At 56.6% G+C, this 24,836-nt stretch overlaps 1 protein-coding gene across 6 annotated transcripts; it reads left to right on the top strand.

Moving 5' to 3' along the window:
* The first annotated feature begins 171 nt into the window (after positions 1-171).
* CLASRP (CLK4 associating serine/arginine rich protein) lies at positions 172-24,710 on the top strand. Of its 6 annotated transcripts, none has more exons than XM_052655408.1 (22): positions 172-214; positions 1,209-1,336; positions 8,284-8,381; positions 8,926-9,027; positions 9,193-9,272; positions 11,449-11,533; positions 12,547-12,695; positions 13,503-13,599; positions 14,594-14,672; positions 14,757-14,830; positions 15,646-15,687; positions 18,816-19,031; positions 19,146-19,433; positions 19,663-19,779; positions 20,746-21,003; positions 21,300-21,339; positions 21,638-21,698; positions 21,886-21,944; positions 22,019-22,065; positions 23,628-23,710; positions 24,282-24,306; positions 24,574-24,710. In XM_052655408.1, exons 2-22 carry the CDS (start codon positions 1,238-1,240, stop codon positions 24,614-24,616), a joined length of 2,142 nt encoding a protein of 713 aa, XP_052511368.1. In that variant the 5' UTR covers positions 172-214; positions 1,209-1,237; the 3' UTR covers positions 24,617-24,710. The 6 variants fall into 6 exon arrangements, 4 of the variants coding, with proteins under 4 accessions (XP_052511368.1, XP_052511367.1, XP_052511370.1 ...); XM_052655407.1 differs by lacking the exon at positions 172-214 and adding an exon at positions 239-430; XM_052655410.1 differs by lacking the exons at positions 172-214; positions 19,663-19,779 and adding an exon at positions 240-430 and having other exon boundaries at positions 20,809-21,003.
* Positions 24,711-24,836: the final 126 nt, after the last annotated feature.

Genomic DNA, 24,836 nt, shown 5'->3' on the forward strand with positions numbered 1-24,836 from the left:
CCCCACACTTAAGTATGAAGTCTCCAGGCTCCGCCTACGCCCCTCCGATTTCCTCAAGCCCCGCCCTTCCGCTCACTCTCTAGTCCAACCTAGTTCCCGCCCCTCCAATCGGCGGAAGTGCCTCTGCCGCTCCCCGCCCCGTCCCTCAGCCTCCCACTTCCGCTTCCGGTGCGGGTCGCGCGCGAGCGCAGCGGTGGGAGGCGGCGACGAGCCGGTGAGTGCAGGCAGCGGGTGACCTGCTGGCCTCGGGCGGACGTCAGCCCAGCTTCGCCCTTGCCTCGGCTTCTCCGCGGTCTACTGTGAGACTCTGCTCGACCCGGGCCCCGAGGGCCGCCCGCCCCGCACCCCTTCGGCCTGCCGTGCCTCAGGCCGCGCCCTGCCTCCGCCGTCGGCCAGAACTCGCCGCGTCGGACCCTGCCGCTTGCCACAGGTCCCGCCCCCTTGTCAGAAAAACTTAACCGGATCCCTCAGGCCCAGGCCGGGGGCTCGAGCCCGATCCTCCAGGCTTGCCCCTAAACGCAGCCCACCCGCTCCTGTCAGCTCGCTCCGCCTCCCTCAGCCTCTGTACCCTCCCCCCGCCCCCAATTTGGATTCCTGCTTTAGAGCTCAGCAGCGCTCCGTTCTTCTCCTCCGGCGCTGCCTCCTGCGCCCTCCTCCCGCAAGTGTCTGGAGGACATCCGCCACCATCCACGCCCTTCACCTGCCCTCGACCCTGACCTCCACACACCACTACCCTTTTCCCATAAAAAGTTTCTTCGTCCACCTGCCTTCATCCCCAGACCTCTGGTACCCAGACCCTCCCCCCACCCACCTGGTGGGCGCCGTTTCAACCCTTCCTCTCCCTTGAGCTCCCAACCCCAGCTGCTCATGTTCTTTCTCCAGACCTTACTTCAAACACTCACTCCTTCCATCCTTGAACCTTTCCCCCTTGATTCCTGCTCCTTCAACACAGGGTACCATTTTCGCTGGGCTGCTCACTCCAGAATCAACGGGAGTGGGGGTGGGGGATTCAGAATGCCCGGGGTGCTGGATCAGACTTGCCCAGGATCCACCCGAGTGTATCCTGCTGCACAGCTCTGCAGCCTCACTTACCCTCCCTGAAGCTGATGTTCAGGATTAACTCTATCAACTTGTTAGGTAACGGTGATTCTGCGCTTTTTTTTTTTTTTTTTTTAACTCCATCTGACACCTCTTCCCTAATCCCTCAGGTTGAGGCCCCAGCCTTGGCCTCACCACAATGTGGCACGAGGCTCGGAAACATGAGCGGAAACTTCGAGGCATGATGGTCGACTACAAAAAGAGGGCAGAGCGGCGCAGGGAGTACTATGAAAAGATCGTAAGTGACCTTTAATCTGGGCTGGGAGCTCTGTGAGAGGGCGGAGCCCTGGTTATCCTGGTACCACCAGGCTTGGAAATATGCTAAGAGGGGATACCCGTTTTCTCAAGAGAATGTCCATTTTTTGAGCGTAATCATGTGCTGTGCTGTGCTGTGCTGAGCTGAGTCTCTCAGTCCCATCCAACTCTTTTCCACCCTGGTGGACTGTAGCTCACCAGGCTCCTCTGTCCATGGGGATTCTCCAGGCAAGAATACTGGAGTGGATTGCCATCCTCTCCTCCAGAGCATAATCATGGGGGGCGGGGGCAGGGAACTGAGGCATCTTGTTTATTGTCACGTGCTGTGGTGTCTGGTGTGGACTCCGAGTACAGAACTGGTGTTGGCAGGGAGGAGGGAAGTCTTTGTAGCACTCCAGACATAAGATTGGCCACCTCCGGAATGTTGTCGGTCTTGCTTATTATTCCTGCGTTCACAGTGCCCAGAGGAGCTCAGCCCTTCTTAAGGTTTGACTGGGCACCCGGAAGGAGTACCGTCAGTATTCACTGAGTGAATTCTGACCATTTCTCCCCTGTTAGATGCTTCAGTTGCTTTTGGAGAGAAGAGCACACTCCATCTTGTGACCTAAAAGGCCCTTGTGGTCTGGCCTCTGGGCTTCAGCCTGAGGTAGCTCCATTGGCCTTTTTTTCCATCTCTGCCGCCACTGGGTATGGAGCCTTTAATGCCTCCTCTCAGTTCTTTACCTGTTACTTGTTCTTGAGACCCCAGCTCCAATGGCATTGGCACACTAGTTTCTGGTCTTCCATGAGATGGGATTTGTGTGGACGGTGTCATTTACTACTGCAGCACTGCCGCAGGCTCCTCCCTGGTGTTCTGGCTTCCAGTCCTGCCGCCTCTAATCCACCCTCCTCAGAGGCCAGAGAGGTCTTTTTTTTTTTTTTTTTAATAAGGGATGGAATTGCTGTTATTTTTTAAAAAAATATTTATTTGGGTGCACTGGGGGTTGGCATGAGAGATCTAGTTCTCTGACCAGAGATCCAACCTAGGCTCCCTGCATTGGGAGTGTGGAGTTTTAATTGCTGGACCGCTAAGGAAGTCCCCAGAGAGGTCTTTCTAAAGCATAAAGCTGACTCTGCCCCTCTCTTACTCAGAACTTCTCTGTGACTCTTTAGTGCCAGGCTCCTCATGACAGCCTTTAAGACCATGCATGGCCTGGCTTTTACCACCTCCTCCAGACTCATGTTACTCTGCTATCTGCCTTATTCCTTTGCTCGTGTCATCTGGCCTCCCTACTATCTGGGGCTACTTTTTCTAGCAAAAAAAGCTGTGTAAGAGCTACCAGTTTACCTCCCAAAATTGTATAATTCTCGCTAGCCATAGGGGCTTTGTGTGAGCTTTTTCTCTACTACGTTAGCTCCTGCTCATCTCTCAGATCTCAGTCCTCAGGGAAGTCTTCCCTCATCCTTCATACTCAATCAGTGTCCCCTATAAATGCTGTCATGCTTCTTGTTTTTCCCCTTTGTGGAATTTAACACACATTTTCAGCTCTGTGAGACTGGGGACTAGGTTTATTTGGGTCATGCTACTGCTTTCCAAGCTTGAGCCCAACGTGGTTTATTTGGACTAGATGAATAAAACAATAATAGCAGTTGCCATTTTAATTGATCCTTCTCAGGCTCCAGGCTCTGTGAGGAGAACTTCAGATGTATGATTTCTTTGAGTCCCCACAATCACCCATGAAACAGAGGCTGCTGTTATCCTAGGAGAGGAATCTCTGAGAGCCCGTCTCCAATGGTGTTGGAACAACTATGACATGACCACAAGGGCAGGGCCTGGGTCTGTGTTGGTTATAGTTGGTTATATATAGCGGGCCAGGAACGCTGTCAGCGCTCGGGGCTGAGTAACTGCTGCTCATGAAGGGTTCGGGGTGCGCCAGACCCTGTGCCTGCTACTTCGGCATGTTGTTTCTGGCCCTTTTAGCAGGCCTGGGAGATGGGTGGTGACCCCTGTGGTAAAGCTTTGCTCATAACAGTAGTAATGCTATGGAGCATTTGTGTGTTAAGCACTGTACTGCGCGCTTGACAGTGTCTCTGTTTCATCATCGTCACTGAAGACAGATGTTTATTTCCTTTTTACATAAAAGCCCAGAGGTGGCCAGTCCTGCTCAGGGAACTGTTATTCAGCCATGAGTGGCTTCTCTTGCCAGTGTTTTCTTAAGGTCTAAGAGGGCTGCTCAAGCTCTAGCCATCATGTCTTTATATTCCATTCAGCAGGGAGGGAGAAGGGAGGGAGAAGAAGCCAATGGGCTCATATCAGTTGTTAAGAAAGTTGCTAAACGTTTGCACGTGGTATATCCACTCGTATCCCCATGGCCAGAAAGTAGCCCCTGGTCACATACAGCTGCCAGGAAGGCTGAGAGGCATACCCTGTATTCTGGGGGGCCTTGTGCCAGTTATGTTAGGAGTCTCATTACTGTGGAGGAAGGGGCAGTGGATGTTGGTTGCCAACTAATGGGCTGTCACAAATGGTGGGGATAGGGGCACCTCCTTCCCAGGGTATCGGAGTATTCGGTGAGATTCGGCACAGAGACTCCCAAGAGCCAACCTGCCCAGGCTAGCTTGCTCAGTAAATGCCAGCTCTTCTTGGTGCTGAGGTTATTATTACCAAGTAGAGCTGGAATCGCATCCAGGTGGATGGATGGAGTGGAGGAAAGAAGGCCGGACTGGGGTCACTCAGAAGGCCTGGGACTCCAGGTTCTCGTCCTTGTGAGCCAGAGAGCTCGCTGAACTTTGTTTTCCCCCTTGGGACAGGGATGACGACCAGCCCCTCTCACTGGGTGACAGGGAAGAGCTTCAAGAATAGAACAGTGTCTGTGGGGTGCGTTGTGGTGCAGGCCTGTACAAGCAGCTATTGTCCCCGAACATGAGCGTGATCAGCATTCAGATCAGAGCCACCAAGCTTTGGATGGTGGCAGCTTTGAGGAGAGGATGGGGCTGTCACGTGGTCTCTCTCATCTTATTCTCCGCCCAAGAGAGGCAGCTGAGGCCAGTGTTGAGGAAGCAGAGGTCGGCTGTGGCAGACTGGGCCGGTGTGTCCAGACAGCTGATTTCTCTTCTCCTGATCTGTCCTTGGTGCCTGCTCTCTCTCCCTTCCTGTCCCTGTTCCGTCGTCCCTGTCGACTTTCTTCTAATTAGTGGTTTGGGTAAAGAAACAGAATTCCATGTTGATGTGAAAGTGGGAGATACAACAGATCTCAGCTCTGGCATCTCTTTCTCCAGGAGGCCCCAGGCTGACCCCAGCGGGCTGAGCGATACAACCCCTGGCTCCCCCATCCCAGCACTGCTCACTCTTAAGTCGTCACTGTGGGGCCCGAGTCTGTCCCCCACAATGAACTCTGAGATGTGGGGACAGGGCTGACTGTCTCAGTCACAGCTGTGGCCCTAGCACAAGGCCTTGCTCAGAGTGGGTCCCTGCTTCACAGTTAAATGAGTAAGAGAAAGACCACGAACTTGTCTGACCCTCTTTGATCCTGGAGATGTAATGGTCCAGTGGTTAAATATAGATTTTGGCTCTTGAAGGATTTGTACATGTTTGTTTGGGGTTTGTTTCACCATAGCCAAGATGTGGAAACATTGTCAATGTCCAGCAGCTGATGGATGGGTAAAGAAAAGCGGCCTGTACGTGCAGTGGAGTATTACTGAGCCGCAGAAAGAAAGGGAATTCTGTCACAGGCTACAGCATGGAGGCACCTGGAGGACTTTATGTCCAGTGAAATAAGCCAGTCACAAAAAGACAAACCCTGCGAGATTCCACGTGTATGAGGTATTTGAAGCAGTCCGGCCCTTCGAAACAGAAAATGATGGTTGCCAGGAGTTGGGGGAGGGGAAAGGGGAGTAGTTGTTCAGCAGGTGTGGAGTTTCGGTTTTGCAGACGAAGAAGGTCTAGAGATCCGGTGCACAGCAAGGTGCAGACAGTTAATGCTACTGTACTGTGTATTTAAAGGTGGTTAGGTTAGTAGATTTTACTTGTGTGCCTGTTACCATGACTAAAATAATTATTTTAGAAAAAAAGTGGATTTTGGAGTCAGGCCTATTTGGGCTCAGATCCTGGTTCTGTTTGTGACTGGTGTGATCTGGAGCGAGTGAGCCTCCCCACTCTGAGCTCCAGTTTCCTCATCTGGGACGTGGGATAGGAGTAGCACCTTCCTCCCATGGTTGAGAAGTTTGAGGTGTACATAACGCAGCTGGCTTTTAGTGTGGTTCAGGGACTTTTCCTGAAGCTCCCAACAGAGCCAGGCCAGGGACCCAAGTCTTAACTCCTCACCCAGTGCCTTTTTGTTTCTCTGGTGCGGGTACAGTGAGTTCTTGGTACAGGCCAAAGTCCATCCTGCAAACAGTCCTGTGTGTGTCTTGGGTGTGGGAGCCGAGCATTTGGCCTGGAGCGGAACTCCGGGTCTTAGAGCTGCCCCCGGCGGTCACGAGGCCTGAGATGAGGGACTGAGGGAGGCGGGTGAAGTGCGGGAGGAGCAGCGCCACCCTGTGGACACGGGTGGAGCCAGCGCGTACAGGACAGGGAGCAGCCCGGGGGTAGCTGTGGTCATCGGGAAGTGTCCTCAACTCCTGCGGACCAGGTTGGGGTGGGAGCTGGAGGCCGCATGCGGGAGTGCAGGCTCTCAAGGCTCCTCGCCTGTGAGTGAGGCTGTGCCCTGTCTCCTTTGGTCGGTGTTCTGGGCCCTGCCCTGGGCGCTCGGAATACAAGGCGGGTCCTGGCCGCGGGAAGCTCCGTTCTAGTTGGGACGGTGGGTGATGGGCGGTGCTCTGAAGAGAGTAGGGTAGAGTAAGGAGCTAGGGTCAGTCGGGCTGGGGGAGCTGTTTAGATAGGCTTGACGAGGAGGGCGGCTGGAAGGGAATCGGAAATAAGTGAGGAGACAGACATGCAAGAGCAGGGCTGTTCTGTGGCGTGGAGGCCGGCAGTGTGGGACGGGGTAGGGCGGGGTTGGGGGAGCCCGTGGCGAGCAGTTGGAGAGGGCCAGGAGGGAGCAGGCCAGGGAGTGGGCCAGGCTCTGCGCAGAGGGACAGGGCCTAATACGTTTTAACACCACCTCAGGCTGCTCTGTGGAAAAGGAGCTGCAGAGGGCAAGGGTGGTAACAAGGAGCCGAGCCAGGGAGAGGAGGCTGCTGAGTGGTCAGGAACGGTGGTGGGGCAGGGCGCTCAGGATGGGGGGTGGTTGGAGTCTGGGGAGGAAGTCTTGGGGAGTCAGGGTTTCGTGGGGAGCACCAGCTCTCTGGCTCGTGGCTCTGACGCGGCAGGGGGCTGGAGCTCAGCCAGGGCCTGGCACTTGTGGCGGGTGCTGCTGCTGCTGCCGCCAGATTTCAGGCTTTCCTGCCGTAGTTATGGTCACTTGGGGTTGTAACCTCCACAGGAGAGCTCAGGCCAGAGGGGAGAAGTGAATGGAAGGTAGCGGCAGGTGGTGAGGGGGTGGGAGGGGCTCTGAAGAAAGCGGTGACTCAGGGGCCAGTCTCCTCCATCTTGGTGCCCTTTTTAAAAAATATAGCTTTATTGAGATATAACTCACATACTCAGGCCTTCCCTGGTGGTCCAGTGGTTAAGACTCCACGCTCCCACTGGTTCTGTCCTTGCTCAGGGAACTAAGATCTTTTGTGCCTCGAGGCACGGCCAAAAAAAAGAAGAAAGGGGGAAGAACATTTTTTAAATCCACATACTGTACAGTTCAGTGGTTTTCAGTATCTTCCCAACCCAGGTATTGAACCGAGGTCTCGCCCATTGCAGGTGGATTCTTTACCAGTTGAGCCACCAGGGAAGCCCAAGAATACTGGAGTGGGTAGCCTGTCCCTTCTCCTGCGGATCTTCCTGACCCAGGAATCAAACCGGGGTCTCCTGTATTGCAGGCGGATTCTTTACCAGCTGAGCTACCAGGGAACCCCTCAGTATATTCACAGGATTGTGCAGTCATCTTCACAGTCTAATTTTAGAAACTCTTTGTGACCTCCAAAAGAAGCCCCATGCCCATTAGCAGTTAGTTCCCCCCTCCCCACAACCCTGGGTAAGCTATCTACTTTCTGTCTCTCTGGAGTCATCTGTTCTGGACATTTCACATAAATGGAATCATAGGATATGTGGCCCTTTGTGACTGACTTCTTTCACTTAGTGTAATGTTTGCAGGGCTCATCCAGGTTTTAGCATGGATCAGTACTCCATTGCTTTTTATTGCTAAATAATATTACATTGTCTGGCTATGCCATGTTTTGTTTCTCTGTCGTGCATTGATGGACATTTGAATTGTTTCCACTTTTTGGCTGTTGTGCCCAGTGCCACTGTTGGTGTACAAGTATTTCAGTGTCTGTCCTTAGCTGTTTTAGGTATGGAGTGGAATTGCTGGGTCATGTGGCAGTTCTTTGTCTAACTTTCTGAAGGGCCTGATTTTTCCGTATTCCTGTCCATTTCTTGCTATTGCCTGTCCTTTCAATTTTTGCCATCCTAGGGAGTGTGAGGTGGTGTCTTGCAGTTCTGATTGCTGTTTCTCTGATGAATAGTGGTGTTGATCGTCTTTTCATGAGTTTATGTGGTCATGGTGTCTTCGAGGCTGCTCCTGGCCAACGTGCTTGCACCTGGCTCTGAGTGAGTGGCCCTGGGGTGGGTGTGGGGTGAAGAGTTGGGGACTGATATTTTAGGGAGGTCAGTCTCGGTACTGGCTCTGAGGAAGACTGAGCCAGAGCCCAGAGCCTCCTGTGGCTATCTTGAGAGGAAACCTGTCCCCAGAGGTTAGGTGGCCCTGTTGGTGCTGCCTGCACGCCCTGGCGTGTTCTTTTACCTTAGAAGTACGGCTTGCTTGGTGTAGAGGTGAAGCTGCTGCTAAACTTGGCTGTGAGGGCAGTGGCAGGGCTCGGGGCTCAGTTGGGTGGTGGCCTCCATCTTGTCCATCCCCACAGAAGAAGGACCCAGCCCAGTTCCTGCAGGTGCACGGTCGAGCTTGCAAGGTGCACCTGGATTCTGCAGTTGCCCTGGCCGCGGAGAGCCCCGTTAACATGTAAGACCGGGTTTGAGGGTGGTATCTGTGGCTGACGGTTAGGGGTCCAAAGGGACCTGGCGTATGGACAGACCTGTGGCGCCTCAGACAGGAAAGGCTTGGCCTGAGTGGGAGGGTGAAAGTCACTAGCTAAGGCGAGATGGCAGGGTTTGGGATGAAGACCCCATGGTGTAGTGGTTGGAGCACCTAGAGGGAATGAGCAGGGCCATGGCCAGAGGCCCAGGTAAGCAGAGAGTTGCTTGCCAGAGTGGGTGTTTTGAGGTGTTAGCAAGTGGCCCGTGGGACCTTGTTCAAGGTCCCACTCTTGCATGGTTCTGCAAACTAGGGCCCCGATTTCCTCAGGGCCCTTTCAGGTCAGGAGCCTGAATGTAGATTCAGGGAGTGTTGTGGCATAAGGAACAGGAGGTGGGGCCTGCGAGTGGGACGGGCCTGGGCATCAGAGGGGCTGAGGGCCAGGCTCCCAAGCACAAGGTGGCCGGGGGCAGGTGCTGTGTGCCCGGGGCACTGGGAGCCCAGGCGCCTTCCTCCCCTGCTCCCACTTCAGGATGCCCTGGCAAGGGGACACCAACAACATGATTGACCGCTTTGACGTCCGCGCCCACCTGGACCACATCCCCGACTACACTCCCCCGCTGCTCACCACCATGTAAGCCGCCTCCCCCGGGGTTCCCGGCCGGCGGTCCCTCCTGGGAGGGAAGGAGGTGTGCACGTGGGGCAGCCACCGCCAGCGGGAGGCCGCCCCCTCATCCCCCTTCCTGCAGGCCTGGGGTGGGAGCTCCCTGTGATCGCAAGACCTTGTCCTCCTCCACAGCTCCCCAGAACAGGAGTCGGACGAGCGGAAATGTAACTACGAGCGCTACCGAGGCCTGGTGCAGAACGACTTTGCCGGCAGTAAGTGACCTGGGGTGTGGGGAGTGGGTTGAGGGGAGGGGTCCCTGGAGGCTGGAAGACCGCAAGACTGGGAAGAAAAGTTATCCCAGTACTTTCTACTCCAGGGCCCTGGGCGTGGTCCCAGCTCTGTCATGGACCCACTCTGTTCCCATCCCTTTTCTCTCTTGGGGCCTCCGTCTCTGGAATTGGTACAGGAGATGTCTGCTGACCGAGATGGTCCTACCAGGTGGCCATTTTGACAGCCCATGCCCTCTAATTCTGTGATCTTTTTCCTAAAAAACCGGAAGAAATAGAAAGAACATATTTTTTTGCTGTATTTTCCCCACCTGCATGGGTCAGAATGTTAGCTCAGAAGAGGAAATTTATGCCTGTTTTAAATGACTGTTTAGGCAGTTTGACAGCTTGCCAAGTGTTCATACATGTCCAAAGTTCTTTTCCCAAGTTGTCACCTCACAAAAGAGAAAGCAAGTGTAGGGGCTGTTCCCTGCTCTGGACTTGTGGAGGTTCCAACCCTGACAGAGTTTTTCGTCTCTGTTACTGCAGCACATCTGTGTCATCACCCAGCAGGGTGGGGGTGATGCCCCATTTTACAGATAAGGACATTGAGGCTCAGGGGTTGGGAGGGACCCTCCAAGGAGTTGGGCTTCTCACCCTGCCCTTAAGCACTGCTGCCTCCTGCAGGCAGCTCTGAACTGGAGCTCACCTCCTGAGAAGGACGCAGAGCCTCTCTCCCAGATCCCTCTGTGAGAGTAAGGGCCACACACTCGTCCCTCAGCCTGGCTGGCCTCATTTCCTGGAGAAGAGCAATCGTGGAGGTTTCTGTCCCTCAGAGTGATGTGAGGGTTCGCGTCAGGGATGCCTAAGGCCCCTGCACAGAGCCTGGCATAGTCCACCCTCAACCGTGGGTTCACTGTACCCATATTTCTTTGTTTCTGAAATAGATGTTCAGCATCTTTAAAAGCAGAGATTTTCAAATTCTGGCTATCAGTGAAGCCTTCACATCAGGGGAGTGAAGCGTCACTGACGCGGTGGTGGTTTTTGCCTTCCCCCAAGGCCACACAGATGCTTGACGATGGAGCCAGAGTTTCCCTTAGTTCTGCCTGATTCCATCTCTTCATCCATCCATCCATTCATACAATTCCTGAGCACCTGTAGTGTGTCAGGCATTCTTCTGGGAGGAGGGGTCTAGTGGGGGAGCCACGTCATCATGAAAGCGGATGCTCATTACAAGCTGAGGCACTGTTTCGACAGATGGTATGCTGTTCTCGGAGGCGCTTGACTGAGGCTGGATCAGCAGAGGGTGGGGTGGGGTGGGGCGGGGAAGGAGCTCCCCAGTGAGGGGAGGTGGCTCCCGACTCTGTCCGGGCCATAAGGACAGCCGTGAGGGGACAGGAGGAGGGTGGTCTGGGGGACAGGGAAAGCCAGCCTGGCTGGAGCTCACGTGAGACAGCTCATGGGGCTGCCTAAGCCTGAAGCCTGCATAGAGCCCCAGGGCCCTCCCCTGGGGCTGCGTAGACCACCAGCAAAACGGGGGAGCCTGCGGTGATGGCCGTGCTGTGTCACCTTGGGGCTCGCCCAGACCCCCCACCATGCTTTACAGATAGAAAAGCTGAGGCCCTCTGAGGGAAGGGGACATGTCCAGGGTCCCACTGGAGCTGGGCATGTGTCTTACTGCGCACGGACCAGGGGGCTCTGGTACATTGCTGAGCACCTCAAGTTGGGTGTTACAGCTGAGAGCCCAGATTAGCTTAATTTAAACTGGGTCCCAGAGGGCCAGAGTGGCAGGCCCGTGGGGTCCAGGTGACTGCCACCCAGCTCTCGGGATAGGTTTGCTGTTCTGAAGGGTCCAGTCAAAGGTCTCCGTGACAGTGGTAACTGTAGCAGTGCCCAGGCGCCCCCTCTGCCAGTGGTCCTCCCATTTTACAGGGAAGGAAACCGAGGCACAGAGTGGCTGAGTCCTTTCCCAGGGTTGCATGGCGAGTCAGCGGTGCAGCCAGGTCCCTCCTGTAGCTGCTGTGTCGTCACCACGCACGCTGTGATTATCTGGGAATCCATGAGCCTGCCACCAGCCGTGCTGGGTTCACACCTGCCCAAGCCCCACTGCATTCTTGAGTCCCCCCTGAATTCTCAGTGTCCCCAGCCCCCTCTGACGCACGTGCCTCTTGCCCCACCCCAGTCTCCGAGGAGCAGTGCCTGTACCAGATCTACATCGACGAGCTGTACGGAGGCCTCCAGAGACCCAGTGAGGATGAGAAGAAGAAGTGAGTCGGGGTCCGGGGCAGTGGGGGCTGCGGGGGGCAGGAGGACCGTGCGCCCCACGGGGCTCCGTCTACCTGGTATCCCCTAGAGCTGGACCTGGCGCTGGCGCCCAGTCGGTGGTCGCTTCATCAGTGCTGCAAGGAGCAGGCAGCGCCAGAGGGGACGGGTTTGCTGACAAAGCTCTCCGTGGCGTTTTCCACCCTTGGGTTGGGAGGAGGTGCAGTTAGGAGGGCAGGAGCTGGACTGGGCCAGGGCCTGGGTTTGAGTTCTGCCCTCCGAGCCTTGGTGCCCCCTGCTTGGATACCCCAGGACTACAGGAGATGGAGCTGGGGAAGTGCTTGTCCTCTGCCAGGCAGTAAGCGTGTGGCCCCCAGCAGCTGATGTCACTCTGCAGAGGGCTTCTCCAGGCTGTGTGCCCTGAGGAATGGCTCATCCGTCTGCCAGCCTGGCCGGCCCCTCCACTGCTCTGCAGTCCCGGAGCCGCCTCCTTACCCCTTGCTGCCAAGCCGTCCCCACCACGGTCCTCACAGAGGTGACTGAGCGTCTCAGTGACCGACCCTTATTCATGGCCACCTGTTTTGGATGAGGCTGGCGCAGGGATGGCATCAGGGCGTGTCAGCCGAGTTCAGCAGCACACGTGCCCTAGGCCCCTGCTCCATCCTGGACCAAGTTGGGCTGCGTTGTTACCCAAGAGAACTCGGGCCGGCTGTTGCAGGACACGTAGTCGGGGGTGGCAGTGGAGAGACCCAGTGTGAACAGGGCTGGGAGCTGAGGACGGCCGCCACCCCGAGACGAGGACTTCTGGATGGTGGTGCGCTGGAGCTGTAGGAAGAGGAAAGGGCTGGTGGCAGGTGGCCGCAGAGCGTTCTAGGCCAAGGGACCGTTTGAGGGTGCCAGGCTGCCTTGGCTCTCAGGAGGGTGGTGTGTGGGTCCTGGAGGCTTGGCTGGGCTGCATCCGGCCTGGGGCCTGCTTCTCCTCCCGGCATGGCCCTGATTCTCGGCTCCCCCTTGCCAGGCTGGCAGAGAAGAAGGCATCCATCGGCTACACCTACGAGGACAGCACGGTGGCCGAGGTGGAGAAGGTGACAGAGAAGCCGGAGGAGGAGGAGTCCCCGGCCGAGGAGGAGAGCAACTCGGATGAAGATGAGGTCATCCCCGACATCGGTGGGGTCCCCTCTCTGCCCTCCCCATCCACAGTCCCTGGGCAGCATTTTCGTGTCTCGCCCCTCCCCCTGTGTGGGGCGCCCGTGCTTACGAGCCCGCCTCTCCTGCCCCCTGCCTCACACTGTCCTTCCGTCTCACTCGTGTCCTCCTGGTCCAGCCTCCCTTGCTGTTTCTCTCTCCTTCCTCGTTTCTAGGACTCTGCTCCTCTGACACTATCCCCACCTGGGTTCTGGTTCTGTTCTCGTCTTCTGACTTCAGCTTCTTGGTCTCTCCCTGCCCTTCTCTTTCGCTCTCTTCTGGAAAACACGTGTTCCTCCAGTTACAGAGCCGGCCTCAGCCCCCACCCCACTGCCCACCACCAGCTAAATGCCCACTGATCAGACCGGCCACCCATTTCTCCCCTCGCCTCATCCAGCTCACTCTCAGCCCGTCCACTGTTTGTTCAGATGTGTGTAAAGCCCACTTGCCACTCAGCCATCAAGCATCCCGCTCCCGAATACCTGAGACCTGCACCCCTGCCTCCACCCACCTAGATCTTCAGCCGCCCTCGTTCACACCCCTGTGTACATCACTCCCTCCCCGTCACATCCCCCCACCCCCACCCTCACCCGCTGTCTATGGTGCTTGCTCCTGGCAGAGCCCCATGCCAGCCTGGGGATACCAGGACGTGCCGACTCGTGTCCCCACCCCCACCCACCCACAGAGGCCTGAGGTCTGGTGGGCACCCCTGCCCCCATGTCCTGGGGTGCTGCCCCTTCCCGTCCTTTTGCTTGGCTTTGGCCCCTGACAGCCTTTCTCTTGGTGCAGACGTGGAGGTGGATGTGGACGAACTGAACCAGGAGCAGGTGGCAGATCTCAACAAACAGGCCACGACCTATGGCATGGCTGATGGTGACTTCGTCAGGTGAGGCCTGTGGGCTGACACCGCTCCCCCCGCTGTGGACCTGGCGTCTCTGCTGTTGCCCCTCTTCCTGAGTGCTGGTGTCCCTGACTCTGCGCCAGGGACATCACACGCACAGGCTCCCGAGCTCGTGGAGGAGGGGTGGAGGTTGTAAGGGTTGGTTCTTGGGGTCAGCTTCAGTGGTGTTGAGACAGAGGCTGCCCCGGCTGTGTGACCTGAGGCCTTCTGAGCCCTGGGAGCTTCAGGGGTTTCTGGGCATGGTGGACAGCGCCCTCTTGTGGAGTGGCTCCTCTCCCTGCATTCACTGGCAGTTGCTGGTTGGGCCTCTGCCCTGTGCCTCACCCGGGTGGGTCACAGAGACTGGTCCCAGCTAACAGGGTACTGAGTCCTGAGTACTCCCACGTCTGAACATAGCCTGAGCGTCTGAGCATCCTCACTCAGGAGCAGCGAGCGTCCTCACCACAGCCAGAGTCTCACCTCTCTGGTCCCCTCCCCACACCCTCCACCCCTGCCCGGCCTCCATGGCCTCTTTCCCCCTCAGATGCCCGAGGCCCCACCTGATCTGGGGCCATTCAGGTGCTGTGGGCTCTGCCTGCACCTGCACAGCTCACTCCCCAGGGGTCTCATCAGCTGTCACTCTCAGAGGGGCTTCCCCAGCCTCCCTGTTAAAAACTGCAGCCTCTACCAGGCCCCTGGACTTCTCTCCCCCTTCTGTGATTTCCTTTCCTATCAAGTTTTTCACCATTTAACGAGTCACGTGTTATGTGACTTTGGTCACTGTCTGTCTTCTCCCCAGAATGTTAGTCCATGAGAGTGGGGAGTTTTGTTTTCAGTAATCCTTGATGCCTGAGATAACACCTGGCGTGCAGTCGGTGCTCAGTAATAGTACTGAATGAATGTGAGACCCACCAGGATGGCTTGGGGTCCTTCGCCTCCTGCAGTACTCTGCCTGTAATCTGACCTCGTTCCTCCTGGTGGCCCTCCTCCCCCTCCGCAGGATGCTCCGGAAAGACAAGGAGGAGGCGGAGGCCATCAAACACGCCAAGGCCCTTGAGGAGGAGAAGGCCATGTACTCGGTGAGGGCTAGGCCCGGGTGGCAGGGCAGGTGTGTGCTTCGTGGAAGGCACAGGCTCACCAGCCTCGTCCCCACCCTGCTCCAGGGCCGTCGCTCCCGGCGCCAGAGGAGGGAGTTCCGGGAGAAGCGGCTGAGGGGCCGCAAGATCAGCCCCCCCAGGTAGGTGAGGTTCTGCCCTGTGCCCCCGCCCTGCCAGCATCAGTCTTTCAGGACTCTGGGGGAGGAGCCAAGGCTCAGGAAAGTCTGGGGGGCAAGCCTGTGGCCTGCGGGCAGAGTTGTCCTAATAGAGCGAACAGGGAAGGTCTGGGATAGGTGTGGCCACGAGGCACGTGTGGACACCCGTCCTGCCAGCCATCCCCCTCTCCCTGCTGGATTTGGAACCCATGTCACGTTCCCTGGCTGTGAGCAGAGTCAAGGGGGCATCATTGCTTCTGTTGTGGGCTGCCTCCTCCCTATTAGAGTTTGGATAGGTGACTTTCTCTTCTTGAGCTGCAGTTTTCTCTTTGGGAAAGGGGCACCGTCACCTTCCAGGACGGGGGCTACACCAGTGCCCACAGTGAGGTCTCGGGCAGGTTTGGATGAGGCAGCTAATGTGCAGAGAGCCCAGCCTGGGGCCCAGGCAAACCCATGCCTCTGCCACATCTCCTGTGTTCAAGGGGAGTCTCAGGGTTGCTGTGAGGCTTAAGGGACCTGCGGTGGGCTCAGGTTTGGATGTGTGGTCTGGAAAATGTTCAGTCACGAGCTGCGATGATTCTTGCCATCGTCACCGAAGAAGTGCAGGGCTGCGGTTCAGGCTCTGGGCCGGTGTGAGGGGATAGGAGGAGGGATGAAGGCAGGGCCCGTAACCTGGCTGGCAGCCTCCTCGTCACTGTCCAGTGCGTGGCCTGGAGCACCCAGGTCAGGGATTGGCCTTAATTCCATGTGTACTGACCCCATCCCCCACCACACCCCGTCCCATCTGGTTCTCTCTACAGCTATGCACGCCGAGACAGCCCCACCTATGACCCCTATAAGCGGTGAGTTCCCAGGGCCCAGCACCCTCCTGATGGAGGGTGGGGTGGGGTGGGGCGGGGCCTGTGTGCTGTAGGCTGCCTTCGTGAGATCACAGACTGGGGAATGTGTTCTGCTTTTTTCTGATTTAAACATAATGGAGTTTTGTGTTAAAAGTGACCAAACATGGCAGAAAGGCGGGACTTAGATGTCAGGTGTCTTTAATCTGAACTGCCAGAAATAACCAGTGAGTGAGGAACGGGTACAGAATGGCCTGGTCACACACAACATGTGTCTCCTGGTGTGGGAGTGGTTGGTCAGAGGCCTTGGGGGTGGACAGGTCTCAGGCTGACCCGTTCCCTTTGTTGGATGGGGTGAGAGGGACCCTTGGGGCTCCTGGGAGGACAGATGAGATAAGGCAGGTACACCTTTTGAGAAAAGGTCTGGCTCAGGTAGGTCCTCAACTGTGGGTGCCATGAAAGAGATTACGTAGTTTCTTTAACAAAATTGAGGTTATTTCACACTTAATGCTGTCAAACTTGCTTTACACCTGACTTGACATCTTTTGCCAAGAGAATGCACTGCTCATAGCAAACACCCTCTTCCAGCAACATAAGAGAAGACTCTACACATGGACATCACCAGATGGTCAATACCAGAATCAGATTGATTATATTCTTTGTAGCCAAAGATGGAGAAGCTCGATACAGTCAGCAAAAACAAGACCGGGAGCTGACTGTGGCTCAGATCATGAACTCCATATTGCCAAATTCAGACTTAAATTGAAGAAAGTAGGGAAAACCACTAGACCATTCAGGTATGACCTAATGATTGTCCAGTGAAAGTGAAAATAGATTCAAGGGCCTAGATCTGATAGATAGAGTGCCTGAAGAACTATGAACGAAGGTTCGTGACATTGTACAGGAGGCAGGGATCAAGATCATCCCCCAAAAAAAGAAATGCAAAAAGGCAAAATGGTTGTCTGAGGAGGCCTTATGAATAGCTGTGAAAAAAAGAGAAGCTAAAGGCAAAGGAGAAAACTCTGCATTTGAATGCAGAGTTCCAAAGAATAGCAAGGAGAGATAAGAAAGTCTTCCTCAGTGATCAATGCAAAGAAATAGAGGAAAACAATAGGATGGGAAAGACTAGAGATCTCTTGAAGAAAATTAGAGATACCAAGGGATCATTTCATGCAAAGATGGACTCGATAAAGGACAGAAATGGTATGGACCTAACAGAAGCAGAAGATAACTAAGAAGAGGTGGCAAGAATACACAGAAGAACTGTACACAAAAGATCTTCACGACCCAGATAATCACAATGGTGTGATCACTCACCTAGAGCCAGACATCCTGGAGTGCAAAATCAAGTGGGCCTTAGGAAGCATGACTACGAACAAAGCTAGTGGAGGTGATGGAATTCCAGTTGAGCTATTTCAAATCCTAAAAGATGATGCTGTGAAAGTGCTGCACTCAATGTGCCTGCAAATTTGGAAAACTCAGCAGTGGTCACAGGACTGGAAAAGGTCAGTTTTCATTCCAATCCCAAAGAAAGGCAATGCCAAAGAATGCTCAAATTACCCCATAGTTGCATTCATCTCACATGCTAATAAAGTAATGCTCAAAATTCCCCAAGCCAGGCTTTAACAGTGCATGAACTGTGAACTTCCAGATGTTCAGGATTTAGAAAAGGCAGAGGAACCAGAGATCAAATTGCCAACACCCATTGGATCATTGAAAAAGCAAGAGAGTCCCAGAAAAATATCTATTTCTGGTTTACTGACTGTGCCAAAGCCTTTGACTCTGTGGAGCACAACAAACTGTGAAAAATTCTTAAAGAGATGGAAATACCAGACCACCTGACCTGCCTCTTGAGAAATCTGGATGCAGGTTAGGAAGCAGCGGTTAGAACTCAACATGGAACAACAGACTGGTTCCAAATAGGGAAAAGAGTACGTCAAGGCAGTATCTTGTCACCCTGCTTATTTAACTTATATACAGAATACATCATGAGAGAAGCTGGGCTGGATGAAGCACAAACTGGAATCAAGATTGCCGGGAGAAATATCAATAACTTCAGATATGCAGATGACATCACACTTAGGGCAGAAAGAGAAGAAGAACTAAAGAGCCTCTTGATGAAGGCAAAAGAGGAGAGTGAAAAAGTTGGCTTAAAACTCAACATTCGGAAAACTAAGATCATAGCATCTGGTCCCATCACTTCATGGCAAATAGGATGGGGAAACAGTGGAAACAGTGAGAGGCTTTATTTTGGGGGGCTCCAAAGTCATTGCAGAAGGTGTGTGCGTCCATGAAATTAAAAGACGCTTGCTCTTCGGAAGAAAAATTATGACCAACCTAGACAGCATATTAAAACGCAGAGACATTACTTTGCCAACAAAGGTCCGTCTAGTCAAAGCTATGGTTTTTCCAGTAGTCATGTATGAATGTGAGAGTTGGACTATAAAGAAAGCTGAGCACTGAAGAATTGATGCTTTGGAACTGCGGTGTTGTAGAAAACTCTTGAGTCCCTTGGACCGCATGGAGATCCAACCAGTCTATCCTAAAGGAAATCAGTCCTGAATATTCATTGAAAGAACTGATGGTGAAGCTGAAACTCCAATACTGTGGCCACCTGATGCAAAGGGCTGACTCATTGGAAAAGACCCTGATGCTGGGAAAGATTGAGGGCGGGAGGAGATGGAGATGGCAGAGGATGAAATGGTTGGATGGCATCACTGACTCAGTGGACATGAGTTTGAGTAAACTCTGTGAGTTGGTGATGGACAGGGAGGCCTGGCGTGCTGCAGTCCATGGTGTCGCAAAGAGTCAGACACGACTGAGCGAATGAACTGAACTGACCTGCACTGACATCCATGTAGAGGAAGCCTGCTGCTGTTACAGTACAGATCTGTGCATCTGTTCTTAATAGTTCTCTGTCACTGCTTTTCCTGGTTGTATTGAGAAGGCCTCTGTGGTCATGAATCAGATGCTTGCAGGCCTGCTGTCTTTCTGCCCGCCAGCTCTGTTGTACCTGCTGTCTGTCGTCGCTCGGGACCCTGCTCTTCAGTGACCTCTCACTCTGTGGAGGGTTTGTTCGTGGGTGGACAGGCTCGAGGGGCCCGGTGACTGAGCCCCTGCTCCCTGCTCTTCAGGTCGCCCTCAGAGTCCAGCTCCGAATCCCGCTCCCGTTCCCGCTCCCCGACCCCCGGCCGGGAGGAGAAGATCACATTCATCACCAGTTTCGGGGGCAGTGATGAGGAGGCGGCCGCAGCCGCAGCTGCAGCAGCTGCATCAGGGGCTGCCACAGGGAAGCCCCCGGCGCCTCCCCAGCCCGGCGGCCCCGCACCGGGACGTAATGCCAGTGCCCGGTCTGTAACGCTCACGCTGCCCGCCCTACACCCCAGGCACCGTGGGGGGGGACTCGGGGCAGCGGGGGGCCACGGCCCGGGCTGGCGCTGACCGCCCCCCATGCCCGCCTGCAGCCGCCGCTCCTCCACCTCCTCCTCCTCCTCCTCCGCCTCGAGGACCTCCAGTTCCCGCTCCCGCTCCAGCTCCAGCTCCCGCTCCCGCCGCGGCGGGGGCTACTACCGCTCCGGCCGCCATGCCCGCTCTCGCTCCCGGTCCTGGTCGCGCTCCCGGTCCCGCTCCCGGCGCTATTCTCGCTCCCGCAGCCGTGGCCGGCGGCACTCAGGTGGGGGCTCCCGAGACGGACACCGCTACTCCCGCTCGCCGGCCCGGCGTGGCGGTTATGGACCCCGGCGCAGAAGCAGGTGCGTGGGGCGGGGGCCCCATCTGGGTGAGACCCAGGCTCTGTGAGGGAGCTGTGGGGTTGGTGGGGTGGTGGTCATCCCAGATGTGGTGCCAGTGGGGAGCCAGTGGGTGGGAGACTGGACTATGCTTGTTCCAGGGGCTCCCTGGGTGTTTACAGCAGCTGCCTCGTAGGACCAGGGTGCCCCGAGGGGAGGGCAGGGTGTGATGTAAGCACTTCTGGTGGGGCAGGAATACCGTCCTGGGAGACAGGAGCATCCCTTCTGCCCTTTCCTGGGGGTCAGGGCTGCCCGTGGAGGGAGAGCACGACCTGCTGGGTGAGAGCGGGACTTCAAAGCAGCCGGCCGGGTGAGGAGTCTGGCCCTACTGTTGAGCTGTTGGGGCCTCTTCATCTGTAGAAGAAATAGAATCATTACGTCTCCTCCGTTGAGCGCAAAGTTGTGACAAATTCTACTTGAGTGCTTGGTCCAGAGCCTAGCACTTGATGAGTGCTCTTGTTGTCGACAGCGTTATTACCTGTGTTATTGTTGTGGGGATCTCAGTGTCAGCTACCCACGAGGTCTGGCAGGTAAAATCGAGGCACCCCGTGGGCCTGGTGACCTGGGAGCACACTTCCCCTCTGCTGGGGTTGTAGGCCACTCAGTGGCGGGTGTGGTGTGCCCAGTTTTTTGATTTTTCCAGAGAAACTGAGTTGGATGTTTGAGACAGCTCTTGTTTTCTTGATATTGCTGACAAAACCCGGGACAGTTCCCCAGAGTCAGTGTGTGATGTTGGTTTGGCATCCAGATCATTGCCTGGAGCCTGCCCCAGGGCAATGGCAGGAGACAGGCTAGGGGTCAGAGGGGGGCCTGGTCACCCTGAGGAGGGGCCCTTGCTGAGGAGTCCCCACGTCTTGAGCAGAGAGAGGATGGGGCTTACATATTCCCAGACTGGATTCTGTGGGTCTGGGTCGCAGGCGTGTGGGGAGGATTGAGGGGTCGTCCCCACTGGTGGCGAGACCCTAGGCCTGGCAAGGTGAGGAGGTGAGCATCCAAGGGGGGTCACCAGGCAAGTCCTGCCCTCCCAGAGATCACCTCGCAGGGAAATGGGCACACAGGTGTCTAGTGAGACATGAAGAGCTGTTCTAGGCCAGAGTGTTGAGGACAGTCTGTTTAGAGACCAGGGAGGATGTCTGAGGAAAGCAGCGGGAGGAACTTGGAGACAGACAGATCACAGGGCCTCTTGGAGGCGTGTAGATTCAGTGCCAGGGTGGGGGCGGCGCTCGGGGGTTCCCTGGAGTCTCACGGCCTCCTTCCTGCTCTGCGGCGCCCCCAGGAGCCGCTCCCGCTCTGGGGACCGGTACCGGCGGGGCGGCCGGGGCCCCCGGCACCATAGCAGCAGCCGCAGCAGCTGGTCCCTCAGCCCATCCCGAAGTCGCAGCCTGACTCGCAGCCGCAGCCCCAGCCTGAGCCGCAGCCGCAGCCTGAGCCGCAGCCGTAGCCGCAGCCGCAGCCAGAGTCACTCTCCATCGCCGCCGAGGGAGAAGCTGAGCAGGCCGGCAGCGTCCCCCGCTGTGGGCGAGAAGCTGAAAAAGTGAGTGGGGCTAGGGCTGGGGGACGGAGGTGAGGGGGCGCCCCAGTGTTGTGTTTCAAAAGGAACTTGGTCCTGCCCTGGGGGGTCTGCCCTTGGCGGGGGTGGGGGTACTGAGGAGTCCCAGCCTTGCCTTGGGTGAAGGGTCAGAGTGGGTCACAACCCTGCCCTGCAGGATCCAGGAGGCACGTGGTTTCCTCCTGGGGGTGTTTGGGGTACACGGCCTTTGCTGTCTGGTCCGAGGGCAGTGCTGAGGCCACGTGGGATTGGAGGTGGCAGCTGCTTTTTCTTCCTCCCAGGACCGAACCTGCCGCTGGTAAAGAGACAGGAGCTGCCAAAGTCAGTAAGAATTTGGAACTCGCCCGTCTAATTCCCGCCAGCAGCAGTGCCCGAGAGCTGGGCCCGGTGGGCCTGCAGGGGGGCCCGGGTGGGCCGGGAGATCCAGCCCCAGGGATTAAGATCCGTGCCCCGCTCCCCCTTTCCTCTGTCCGCTGGGGCTCCCAGACCCTCGTGGCTGGTCTCCGCAGCCTGCCCGTCCTCCGCTCCTGCCCCCGCCAGTCCCAGACTTTGGATGAGGTGGGTTGTGGGAGCTCCGGGATACCCACCCGCTCTCCTGCCTCTTCTCCCCCTTCCCCAGCCCAAGCTGAAGCCGCAGGAGAAGCTTAAGCTGAGGATGCAGAAGGCACTCAACAGGCAGTGTACGTCCTGGCCCCGCCCTTCCAGGGCTCCCCTGCTCCTTCTCCCCGTCTGGCTGGGGAAGGCCCTGCTGTCTCCCGACAGGAGGCCCTTGGGGAGGAGCGGGTGTGTACCCGCCCTGTGGCCGCCAGGTCCAGGGCCTCTCTGAGCTCAGCCTCTACCTGCTCATCCCCTGTGCCCTCTCCACAGTCAAGGCGGATAAGAAGGCGGCGCAGGAGAAGATGATCCAGCAGGAGCACGAGCGCCAGGTATGGGGCTGGGAGGGTGCGGGGCCCACGCGGGGCGCAGCCTGGCCCCACCCTCACCACCACCTCTGCTGCAGGAGCGGGAAGATGAGCTGCGCGCCATGGCCCGCAAGATCCGCATGAAGTAAGACTGCCCCCAGCCTGCCTCCGGGTGGTCCTGTGTTCCCCACCACCAGCCCGACCCAGAGCTCTGACCAGGCCCTCCGGGTGGAGAACAGTCAAAGCCTTCTCGGACCTTCGTGTCCTTCCCGCCTCGCAGCTCCGCCAGCCTCCAGCTGGGGTTGCCTTTCCTTCTCTCTCCCAGATACCCACCCACTGTTCCCCAAGGCTGCTCTCGGGTCCTTCCTTACTGTCCTGTGTGGAATAGCACCCCCAAAAGCACCGTCCTCCAGCCCCCTCCTTCATAGCGCTCATCTCCCCAGCATCCTAGCGTCCTGTCTGTGTCCTTACTCACTCTTGCTGGCGTCCCCACTGAGAAGTTGGGTCTGGCTGCCAGGCTTCTGCTGTGTGCTCAGCCCCCAGAACCCTGGTGCTCATAAATGCTGAGGGCTGGATGCAGGCCAGCCCTGCGCTGGGAGCCTGGGCTTCGCTCCCCTTCCTTTTTGCTCCTCTCCTCGCCTGACTCTTCTGCAGAGCTGAGTGGCCCAGAGCCTGGTTCAGACAAACTTGGGGTTTAATCCAAGCTCCGCTTCTCTCTGACTCTGTGGCCCTGGGGTGGGTGCTCGTCCATACTGTGAACAGTCCTTGGTGCCAGCTGTACAGGGTAACTGAGGAATTAGTGCCCTTAGAGCTTCAGCCTATGTGGGGCCCATGAGCAGAACTGGAGGCTGTAGTGCTTGGTGTTGGCAACGAGGGGAGTCAGTCAGTTGAGAGCTGTGTCACCTGTTACTTAATTTCTCTTTCTACCCTGTATTTGCTGTGGGTCCTTGGACAAGTACCTTAACCTCTCTGAGCCAGGATTCATTATGTGAGGTAGATGTAATAAGGCAGCCACCTCTGGAATCCCACTGTAAGGCTCCTGATGTGTGGTGCCTGGCACATGGGAAGGCTTGATGGCTGGAGCTACTGATACTGGTTGGTTGTTTATTACACACCCATCACACGGGTGCATCAGGAGGTGGGGAACATAGTGCGTAGGGACTCGGCATTCTAGTCAGTCAGGCCCAGCTTCTGATCCTACCTCACCTCTGCTACCCCCTAGCTGTGGGCCTTTCTCCTGTCTGAGCCTCAGTGTGCTCATCGGTTAAATGGGGATGAAATGAGATGTCCCATCTCATAGGCTTGTGGACAGGATTTTGTGTGATCAGGGCCAGGCACTACAGCACTCAATTAATGCAGCCGTTGGGGTGGCACTCAATAAATGCAGCCCTTGGAATAGCAAAGCAAATCCCGGTCATTCTGACAAAGGCCAGATAAGCACTTAGCGTGTAAGTCCCTTTGTTCAGAGGCTGTGCCTGGAGCATGACAGGAAACTATCCAGCCCTTAGCAAACCTTTCATCAGGTGGTAGACTGGGATTCAGCTGCCGGCCAGTGTCCCCTATCTGAGCTCAGTGCTCTCGTTTCCAGGTGGGGAAAGGAGCAGGACCTGCCCCTTGGCTAACTTTTCCACTTGACCTGGCAGGCGACCCAGCTGGCCCTCGAGTTCAGTATTCTCACCTCTTACCCTGGCTCGCCTCTCCCTGCAGGGAACGGGAGCGCCGAGAGAAGGAGAGAGAGGAGTGGGAACGCCAGTACAGCCGGCAGAGCCGCTCGCCCTCCCCCCGCTACAGTGAGTGTGCCCCGGTCACCCTGCCCCGCTACAGTGAGTGTGCCCTGGTGGCCCTCGCCCTCTACAGTGAGTGTGCCCTGGTGGCCCTCGCCCTCTACAGTGAGTGTGCCCTGGTGGCCCTCGCCCTCTACAGTGAGTGTGCCCCGGCCACCCTCCCCCGCTACAGTGAGTGTGCCCCGGTGGCCCTCGCCCTCTACAGGGAGTGTGCCCCGGTTGCCCTCCCCCGCTACAGTGAGTGTGTCCCGGTGGCCCTCGCCCTCTACAGGGAGTGTGCCCCGGTGGCCTTCGCCCTGCTACAGCCAGTGCCTCTCTGGTCGCTGGGTCAGGAGAGCTGGGCTGGAGGCTCTGGGACATTAAAAAGAGATGTCAGAACTGGGTTACAGAAAGCCGCGGTACACCTTCCACATCAGCCTTCAATAAACTGGAACGTTTAAGCTGTACACACGACACACAGTGCTTTAGTCCCTAGGGAACTGCAGGAGTTGGAAGAGCTTCGTAGCGCGTGGGTGTGGGCGAGGGGCAGGCAGTGTCCTACTCTTCTCACCTGCACTCCTGTGCCCTTTCTTTCCAGGTCGAGAATACAGTTCTTCTCGAAGGTAAGCAGGCAGGCCCTGTTCCCCGGGCAGTCACTGTTGTCCTCTGGTGGGAGGTCCCAGTCCTGGTTCCCCCATCCTTGCCCTGGCCCCCCTGCAGTCATCAGAGCTGCCCAAGGCCTGGCCGCATGCTGCACGCAGCTGATTTCTGCGTCACTGAAGCCCCAATGGTCCCATGTGGGTGGCTGTGTGTGCACCTGCCCACACGGCTGGGCTCCCTGCTTCCTGCCCAAACCCTCACGGGGCCTCTCTCCCCGCTTCTCTCTCCAGACGGTCGAGGTCCAGATCCCGAAGCCCCCACTACCGACATTAGGCAGAAGCGTGGGCAGGCAGAGATGAGGGGGGGGGACAAGGGCTCGAGCTGTGATGCTGCTGGTTTTATCTCTAATAAAGTCACACGTTATTTAATTCCCTTCCCCTGGTCTCCTGTTCTTGTCTGTGTGGTCAGTGCAGGGCCCCCAAACCCCGGTGCCTACCAACCGAGGCCAGTGGGGGAAGGTGCTTGGTGGCTTCAGGGAACAGGCGCCAGTGTG

This window comes from Budorcas taxicolor, chromosome 18, assembly GCF_023091745.1.
Source record: "Budorcas taxicolor isolate Tak-1 chromosome 18, Takin1.1, whole genome shotgun sequence".
Taxonomy (NCBI): domain Eukaryota; kingdom Metazoa; phylum Chordata; class Mammalia; order Artiodactyla; family Bovidae; genus Budorcas; species Budorcas taxicolor.